This window comes from Eurypyga helias, unplaced genomic scaffold (genome assembly GCF_000690775.1).
Source record: "Eurypyga helias isolate BGI_N326 unplaced genomic scaffold, ASM69077v1 scaffold5959, whole genome shotgun sequence".
NCBI classification, from domain to species: domain Eukaryota; kingdom Metazoa; phylum Chordata; class Aves; order Eurypygiformes; family Eurypygidae; genus Eurypyga; species Eurypyga helias.
In genome coordinates, this window is record NW_010271339.1 from 3,653 (window position 1) to 13,990 (window position 10,338).

Here is a 10,338-nt window from a genome sequence, read left to right on the forward strand (position 1 = left end):
TATGCTATTACGAGGGGAGAAGAGAACGTGGACCTGCACTGTGGCCAGCGCTGGATTCCAAACTCAAAAGAAATCTGTTCCTGAAGATGTATAAGAAGGTACTGCAATGGCATAATGCATTTCTTTCCTTCGCAGAACTGACACACTGCAAGTTTACGTTTGAAGTATTTATTGGGTTTAATACCTACTTTTCCCATTATTTACACAAAAATAAATATAAAACTTCAGAAAACATTACTGACATTATACAGCCACACAGAGCAAGAACTTATCCTAGAAAGTGAATATCTGTAATATTAGTTATCATCATAATTTTCTTTCCAGGACATAGTTTTTCTGTCAGTCAAGCAATTGAGAAATCGCTGGGAACTGGGTGTCTTTACAACTGAGGACAGATTCTGGCATACCAGTGATTTAAAAAGAAAACTGGACTTGGTTTGAATACCACACTGCTGAAAAGAAAAAAAAAAGTTTGATTTTTTTGTTTGTTTGTTTGCAATCATTTACTGACTAACTGAAGTATGACTCTGCATCTTCTAGAAATAGAACATCATTATCAAGATACTCTAGAATGATATTTCCACCATTGTACAGCGGGCAGTCTTTATCAGATAGCCGTGTTTCCAACGTCTGCTCAAACGGCAAGGCTTCTCCGGAGTCAGCATGGCATAATCTCAATTTCTGTAAGACAAACAGCACAGACATTAACATCAAGATCTGCCTATCTGAGATAGAATCATGGAATGGTTTGAGTTGGAAGGGACCTTAAAGACCATCTCGTTCCAACCCCCTTGCCATGGGCAGGGACACCTTCCACTAGACCAGGTTGCTCAAAGCCTCATCCAGCCTGGCCTTGAACACTTCCAGGGATGGGGCATCCACAGCTTCTCTGGGCAACCTGTTCCAGTGCCTCACCATCCTCTCTGTGAAGAGCTACTTCCTGATATCTAATCTAACCCTCCCCACTTTCAATTTAAACCCGTTACCCCTTGTCCTGTCACTACAGATCCTTGTAAAAAGTCCCCTCCCAGCTTCCTTGTAGGCCCCCTTCAGATACTGGAAGGCTGCAATAAGGTGTAAGAAGTGGGGCAGGGGAGGGACAAAAGGGTAAAAAACCCACCAAAATGAAACCCCAATGACCTGAAAAATGTTTATTGTTACTGATTTACCTGGGATGTTGATTTGTTGTTGTCATTTTTAAGGCTTGCTAAGGAAGCTGCAAAATCTACTACTTTGCCAATACTCCACTTACTGCAAAAGAACATGGGCTTGCATTTCTCTTTGTTCCCCTTTGGTAAGAACACTTGAAAGTAAATTCTTTCTGTCTAGAAAAACATGAAAAATAAACAAAAATATTATTCACAGAAGAAACACAGAATTCCAGCCCAGCCATACACATCTAACAGTAATTCAGTAAAAAACTTAAACTTCAACCCACAAATTACCAACTGAAACTTGTTCTATCCTACCAGGACCAAGGCCTCATTTTAGTGCAGAATATAAATGACTGAGATCAAGTCCAACTCCTCAGGCTGCAGGGACATACATGATGGACAGTAAGCTCAGAAAGGTGGAGAGAATGCCTGTCGCCACAGTCCCACGGCTAGGCTGTCGGATATAGACAGACATGAAAAGGTGTCTGCCCTGGGTTTACTAGACAACCATGACTGCTCTGGTGACAAAAAGGTGAGTTTAAATAAGCAGTGCTGGGTTTTGGCAGCAGTATAATGTCTCAAATTGGAAAGCAAAGGCAGTTAAAACAGGACAGTTCACCATACCAGAAATGCCTGCTTCACAAACCAACATTCTGATCATGGCCTGCTAATCCTTTATTCTCCTTTTCCTTCTTTTATGTACTAAATGCTCTTTCAATATCTACTATACTAAAACATTTGTTTAAGAAATTTCAAGAGTAACCTATGAAGAAGAGATTTTGAACAGGACTAGGACAATCCCTTCTTCAGGTTTATTTCTTTTCGACATTCGACAGAAGACATAGAGCAAGCATGACTGGTATATTCATCAGTTAAAACTGCCCTTGCTGAGTCCAAGCTAGACACTACCACACAAGACAGAAGTCTTCTTTTTAAAGGATTTTTTTTTTTTGCCTTCCCTAGAAAAATATGGAACAACCCTTCCCTCAGCTATGTTCATAAAACTGAGTCTGAATTTCAATCCATGCATTTTCCTCAAAACCTGGAGTGCTCTCCACACACAAGAAAATCTTTAACATCCAGGAATATTACAAAGAAGCAAGGGAAGCAGGACCTGAATCTCACTAAAATGTAAGTGACCGCAGCTGGTGAACCAGCTAACACCAACAGCCTCCTATTACGGACACAGGCTAATATCGCTCCACAGCTGTCAGTGCCTTGGCATCTTCTGACAGTTGCTCCCCCAGTTCTAAGGGTGATGAGACAGTCTCCCACAGTTCACGGGAACTTCATTCACAAAACAGCTCATTCTACTGTTATATTCCTTAACTATGGGATATGCCTCCTGGAATTTCTGTGCCATATCCGAGAAAATACTGGTCAGTCAGGGATGCAATAACTAACGCTGTTTTGCAGCATGGCCCTCCTGTTTTGAGCTGGTCAGACTTAAGAGGGGTAAGTCATACCAGGTCTGACACCAAAAGAAGCAATCATCTGCAGAAAGCTAATCTGAACAAAGAGGACAGAGAGACGCTATTTCTAAGACAGCCTGATTTTCCTGATCATAGAATAAGAAAGGTCAGGACCTCCGGTGTCACAGGGTCCAAAACCATGCTCAAAGCAGAGGGAAATTTAAAGCTGGACCTAACTGTAAAGGTAGATCAGGTTGCTCCACGTCAGATTCAGTCAAGTTTTGAACATCCCCAAGACGTAGATTCCACAGATTTTCAGAGCAGCTTGTTGTAAAGTCTGGCCACCACACTGTCATTTTCTTCCTATCATCTAACTGGAATTCCACATGTAGCAGCTTGTGACCATTGCCACCTGTCCTTTTGCTGTGCACCTCCAAGAACCATGTGTCTATCTTCTCTACGTAGTGATGAGAGAACTAATGTGCCTAAGCAGCCTTCCAGAAACTTCATATTCAAAAAATTATGTCTTCAAACTGGAACAAGCTGGGCAGAGGGCAGCTAGAAGGGGTCTAGGAAGCAACTGAAATAGAGACGTGCTGAAGGTTAACAGGCTTAATTTATCAGTGTTAGAATTATCACTATTCTAGATGATTAAGCAATTAATATACAATTGAAAATATGGATAGTGAGTGAAATTTGCATACAGTAATTTGTGCTATGCTTGTTAGAGCTTAGTGGCTTTGGCATTAAGAAGCAGCTTTTAAATTTTTCTTACATATACTGAGGGTAGATTATTTTTAATTACCTTCCACAATATTTGAAATTAATCACTTTCCCTCCAGCACATATTTATTAAAGTGGTACTATCTGTGGTGAAGAGTGCTACAAGCAGGTCCCTGTATTATGACTTCTTCCTAAGGTGAGTTATCCAGTTTCTAAGCATGACAAAGTATAAAACTAGACATTCATAAGAGGACTCACTCATGGAATAGCTGTAGTTGTTTTAAAAACAATAATTACATGTACTCTACTAAGACTAACAATAAGAACACCACACAGAATGTTGTCATTATTATAAAATCAATAGAACAGGGTGAAACTTGGTGTGCTCCAACATAACAACGTGGTGAAAAGTAATTTAAATACGCTTGTAAGAGGATGCATAAGTACAGATCTAAAGTGAAACCCTAGATCAAGGTGTTCTAAACCAAACATAATCCTGCTATGTGGAAAAGATTTGAACACCAGGTCTGACTGACCACAGTAGTGAAAAACAGGAAGGAATCTGTGAAATACTTTATGAATCAAAGAAATTAAAGGCTGAAAGAAACACAAAGCAACTGTCTAAAACCCTTTTCCATCCCAAAGGTGGGAAAAAGTGACCTCAGGCTCTTCATACCTCATCCAGAAATGTAACAAAATGGCAATTAAATCTGAGTAGCAGAAATAAGAAAGGAGCTTTGCAGAACACAAAGCTCAGTTTCATACAAGACAGGTTTAATCTGTTAGTACAGAGTCATGCAAGCTGTGTCCTGTCTGTGTCTGAAGCCTTTCAGCACCCAGCATGAAAAGCACCCCTCTGAGATGGGTTTGCAATGTGTGAGCGGTACCCCCTGCTCCTGACCCCTGGTAACATATTTAGCACAATTAACACTATTTTATATGGCAAACAGCCATTCCCTGTGACTGAGCTGGACACATACCTGCGCCCTCTCCCCTCCTCCTGATGGCCCTGAGGGTCCTGCACACTAGGTCTCTGGGCGCCAGACTGACTATTCCTCTCCTTACTGACCTTGAAGGCTCCAGGCACCCCAAATGTGATGGCGATGAGCCTGTCACAGAGCAGGGAAGCCCAGCAGCACACTGAGCACTGTCCATAAAAATCAAGCAGTTACAAGCCCAAAGTAGGATTTGGACCAGAACTGCTGCTGGACTGCAAAACCTGTGACCCGTCCATGGCCAGGGACGACTCCACTGTAATCTGCTGCTTCTGAGGACTGAGTGACGTGTTCTTTTACATGTTTTGAGTCTAGATGGTGACTGTGAGACTGACACTGTAAGCCCAGCATTAAGATGTGACCCAATCCGCCAAGGGCCCAGGTGATTAGGAATCATAAACTAAGCTGTACTACAAAACTGTGCTACACTGATCCTGATTATAAAAATCCCGTCCTACTCTGATTATAAACACAGAATCATAGAATGGTTTGAGTGGCTTGGAAGGGACCTTAAAGACCATCTAGTTCCACCCCCCCTGCCAGGGGCAGGGACACCTTCCACTAGACCAGGTTGCTCAAAGCCTCATCCACCCTGGCCGAGAACACTTCCAGGGATGGGGCATCCACAGCTTCTCTGGGCAACCTGTTCCAGTGCCTCATCCCCCTCTCCATGAAGAATTTCTTCCTGATATCTAATCTAAGCCTCCCCACTTTCAATTTAAACCCGTTACCCCTTGTCCTGTCACTACAGGCCCTTGTAAAAAGTCCCCCCCAGCTTCCTTGTAGCCCCCTTCAGGTACTGGAAGGTGCTATAAGGTCTCCCCAGAGCCTTCTCCAGGCTGAACAAGAACAAAATTCTGTGCTATGCTTATCAAAGTCTGTTAAAATAATAAAGCTGTAACTGTAACTACAACTTAGTGCCATCATCATCCTGCCAAGGATCCCCCAAAAGAACCTGTCTGTCCTCACAGTGCTGGGTGACAGCCGTATGGCAGGCGAATACATTTCTACTGTAAAATAAAGGAATTTGACCTGACTGCTCCAAACTCTACACAGACACCTTAGAGCAGACATAAGACTAGTGAGATTGGTTTTAAGTACCAGGCTGAAATAGATGTATAAATGATTGTGGGCTTGAAGAATTAAATCCAAAACCAAATTGCAGGAACCAGATGAAGAACAAGAAATTTAGAAAATTTCCCCTTTCCGTTGAGAATTCAATTACTGAAAACAAACATGACTGACCTGAGGCAAGGACTTGTCCCCACACGCATGCATTTTCAGTTTCATTAATGCCACTTTTGCTGCTGTCTCGCTGTTTTTCGCTCCTTTACGTTTTTTGCTTTTTGGTTCCTCCTTTTTTTTAGAATCTGAGAACAATATTATTCCTGTTAATGCGATGATTCAGGGTGTCTCTTGAATATATCCTGGACTTAGCCTTTTGGGCCTCATTGTATCTCCAAGATTCCCATCCCTTTCATGTCCTCCTTAGGCCATAACATCCGGTATTCCTATTCAAGAATATTTGGAATTGTTACAGTTCTGCCAGAGCTGCTTTACACTGAGAAGCAGATGAACACTCTCATGAGGTAAACACAGGTTGCAGAAGCCAAACAGATACACATTCCTAAGTTTCTACCTTAGTGGCCTTTACAGCATTCATATGGCAACAGTTTCAGGTACTCCTTTCTACACATAACCCCACTGCCCAGTTAAGCAGCGCTGTTTATTCTCTCTCCTGTCCTGCAGCTTGTTTAAAAGCTGAAAAACATTACACTGTAGACTTACACCTTTTTTTTTTTGCCACCTTGGTTGCGTAGGTATAATCACAGCAGACTGGCGTGAGCATCTGATGCGACACAACTGCGCTACGTGCACACAAATTAATATGCAAATAATGATGGCTAGGTGCGATTTGTTACATTAGAGTATTTGCAGAATGAGAACAAGACAGTAATTCTGAAAGAAACCTGAGCCTTTTGTAATCTTTAAAGATTCTCTTTACAGACATGCTAGTGTTGTCTCGTCTCAGTCTAGATGAACAGCATTACATGCTGACGGGTGAGTTTAGGGGTATTAGCAAGGAATACCCATCCTTTCTTATCTGGGCAAACCTGAAGCTCAAACAGCCTTCTGAAGAAAACTGCCGAATATATATATCCCAGTGTACTTGCCTATAATACTTTGAACTAGCTGCTGGGTGGCAGCCATTCGAGGTTTTCGTGTGTCCAGTTTCTCACATTCATGGTCTGATTGATGCCGGTGTCTGTAAACAACAGCGTAAAACTTTTAGTACCTTTTCCATACACTGATGAACGAGTACTGATGTTTAAACATCACTGTTCCACTCACCTCAGACAAAAATGTTTTGCACAATAGGGACATAAAACTGGCAAAAGCTCCTTTTCGCTGCAGTCCTTGTATGAGCACAGGTAAGATTTGTGCTCATTTAGTTTCACAGAATTGTTTCTTATATTCACCTAGGCGTTAGTAAAAATATTTTGTGTAAATAAACAGACATTACAGATACAAGTCACCATCCCAGCTTTCCAAAAGAACTGTGCTGCCTTTCCATTCTATGGTCAAAATTAGTCCAGCAATTTTCTCCTACTTTTGTCCTGATCAAGTTTAGCCCTGAGTCAGAAAAAGAACCATCATCCTACTCAAACTCAATTCACTTCTGACAGACAGAAAAAAAGGAGATGGATTTTTTTTTTAGCTTGTCACATTCTCAGTTAAATGATTCATACTTATATACTATGTGTATATATTTAAACTGAAAACAGACAGTTAAATTGCATGGAATTTTAATTTTAAGGTAGTTGTATTTAATTAGATTACCTCAGAACACCCATGAGCATCCCGGCTCCTGTGCTGAAGGCTTTGTCGCAAAAGAAGAAAATATCACACTGTTATCAACATTTCAAGAAAATAAAACTGCATGTGAAAACATTTAAGTGTTTAAAGAGTGATCTGACAAGTTCATCATGAGAACACTTCAATTAAATAATGATTTTTCTCCAGAATTTGTTCTAACCTATGCATTTCATGTTTTAAATGGATTGATCATATCCCTTCTGAGTATGTAAAACGTGTGGCTCTTTGAATTTATGCCCCAAGGTAACAAACCATTTCAAGAGAATAAGAACATTGGCACGCTTAAGAATTCAGCTCAAAGCAACCGGAGTTTGTTTTCATGGATTTTTGAATCACCTTCCACAACAGCTGAAATCCCTTGAAGGCTTCTGACATGTAAAAGCGAAATCTGCCCTCGGTTTACCTGAGCTTATCTCAGCTGCCCTGTGCTAATCCAAAGTGCAAATCGAAGTGCAGGCCCCGATTTCAACCCTGGAAGAAACTTCAATTTTTTTTTCCTATAATAAGAAAAAAATACCCCTTCACTCCTCTCCCACAGAAAATCAGTACAAAACAGGGTGTAAGCTAGACGTCTTCTAAAATAACCTACCTATATTCTAGATGTATTCGCACTGATTTCAAAGCTCCACAACAGTTGCTTGGCAAAATGTGGCAAGTTCAATGAAACAATTAACTTTTTAACTAACTGTATCTGAATTGAGCCACAGAATGTTTTATAAAACATTTAAGTCTACACAACTGCCACACTGAGATCTTACAGGACACACAACGTTATTTTCTTTTACGGGTAGGTCGCCCATCTAGTTGAGCTGGGGAGGCCAGAAGGTGCGGTGGTTTTGGTTTTCAGCAAAGCTTTTGATACTCTCTCTGACAGTGTCCTTCTGGATACAAACATCCAGCACAGAACTAGACAAGTCCGTGATACATTGGGTGAGCAATTGGCTGAGGGGTCAGGCTCCAAGGGTTATAGTAAATAGGGTTACATGAGGCTGGCAGCCAGTCATCAGCGGCGTTCCCCAGGGCTCCATTTTAGGGCCAGTGCTCTTTAATGTTTTTATGAATTATCTGGATGCAAGAATCAAAGTACAGTAAGTTTGCCAATGATACTAGATGGATCTGTGGACTACCCTGAGGGTAGAGGCCTTACGGAGAGATGTGGATAGGCTACAGAGCTGGGCAATCACCAATCATATGAAATTTAACATGAGCAAGTGCCGGATTCTCCACCCAGGACAGTATAATCCTGGTTATACATACAAACTGGGGGATGAGAGGCTGAAGAGCAGCCCTGCAGAAAAGACCTGGGGGTTTGGGTTGATGACAAGTTGAATATGAATCAACAGTGTACCCTGGGAGTCAAAAGGGCCAACGGTCTCTGGGGTGCATCAGGGACAGCACAGCTAGCCAGCCAAGGGAGGGGTGACTGTCCCACTTGACACTGCATTGGTGCAGCCCCACCTCAAGTGCTGTGTGCAGTTTTGGGCGCCTCCACGTAAGAAAGACATGAGACTATTAGAGTGTGTCCAGAGAAGAGTGAGCAAGACTGTGAAAGGTCTCTAGGGCAAGGCTGATGAGGAGTGGCTGAGGTCACTTGGTTTGTTCAGCTTGGAGAACGTTGAGGGGTGACCTCATTGCAGTCTACAACCTCCTCATGGGAGGCAGCGGAGGGGAAGATGCTGGTCTCCTCTCTCTGCTGACTGGAAATAGGAGACAAGGAAATGGAATGAAGTTGTGTCAGGGGAAGATCAGATGGAACGTTAGGAAAAGGTTCTTCACTGAGAGGGTGTTCAGTCACTGGAAAAGGCTCCACAGGGAAGCAGTCACAGCACCAAGCCTGTCAGAGTTCAAGGAGTGTCTGAATGACGCTCTCAGTCATATGGTTTAGTTTTAGGTAGTCCAGCAAGGAGTTGGACTCGATGATCCTTATGGGTCACTGTGCTGGATTCAGCCAGGAAAGAGTTAACTCTCTTTACTGTGGCTACTAGGAAACTGTGTTCCTGGATGCTGAGAGCAGCACTGATAAGTTCTCAGCTGGCTGGGGAATGCCTGCACTGAATTCAAGGTCTTTCCCTGCTTCTGACACTGCAGCTGAATTCCCAGCTCTTGCTGCAGGCAGTGCAGGGGACACACAGTTCAGGCACCTGACCCAAACTGACCAAGGAAGTATTTCATCCCATAGTACGTCATGCTCGGGGCAGAGGAGAGGAGGGGGTCCAGTAGCCATTACTCTCTCTCCCTTACTCTCTCTTGTTCGCTTGAGTACACTTGCTAACACTCTCCCTGACTCCTGTGTTAGCTGCTTCGCTAACTCCTGTGCTGGCTCATTCATGAGAGAGTTGGAGGGTTTCTTTAGTTTTCCCAGGCTGCTATCGCTGATAGTGTTTGTTCAGAATCTGATGCAACAGCACTCAGGCTCCGGCTCTCGGGCTCTCTGGGTCTGACTCCCACTACTCAATATCTGTTGTGCATCGGTCAGTGAGGGGTGAGGAATTGTATCACACTGTATCATATGTTTTATTTTCTATTGTTTTAATTATTTATTATTAGTAGTACTTGTATATGTTAATTTAGATTTAATTAGTAAATAGTTTTTATCTCAGTTTTACAAGCTTCCTTTTTTTCCTTTTTCCTCCGATTCTTCCCCTCCACTGGAGGAGGGGAGGGAGATTTGTGAGAGCGGCTTTGTGGTATTTTGCTAGCCGGAGTTAAACCACGACAGTCACTTCTAACTTGAGATATTCTATGATTCTATGAACTTACCAAAAGACACCTGAACAGCCATCACATACAAAGGGTAGAAAATCTGAAACGAAGACATTTACTTTCAGTTAGACAACAATGTTGTTAATTTGCTAATAGTTTCCGGCTTATTTTTTACATGATTAACTTTCACCTATATCATGGCCTAAGTATCTTTACAAGGACACTCAGGAACGGCATCTACTCAGTACCTAGAAGCGGCTTTTTTAACAAAGTTACAGTTAACTCCCCTAATTAGTGTTACTGAAAAACATATGAGTAGGTAAAATATATATAGATACATTCAAAAAGTTGGAATTACGCTTTATGCTCAATATTTTTCAGTATCAAACTTTGAAAGTAACATCTAGCTAGTCAAACTTAGCAGTTATGCTAAAAATTGACTTTATGTGAGACCACACAGAATACTATTGACTG

General features: G+C 42.0%; 1 protein-coding gene across 1 annotated transcript; it reads right to left on the minus strand.

Moving 5' to 3' along the window:
* Positions 1-423: 423 nt before the first annotated feature.
* Positions 424-9,964, minus strand: ZFAND1 (zinc finger, AN1-type domain 1; the record flags this gene model as incomplete). Its single annotated transcript, XM_010158769.1, has 7 exons — positions 424-681; positions 1,170-1,325; positions 5,530-5,654; positions 6,459-6,550; positions 6,637-6,764; positions 7,126-7,165; positions 9,922-9,964. Coding segments are annotated over 7 exons (755 nt in total), but the record flags the coding sequence as incomplete, so codon positions are not given.
* Between the last annotated feature and the right edge of the window lie 374 nt (positions 9,965-10,338).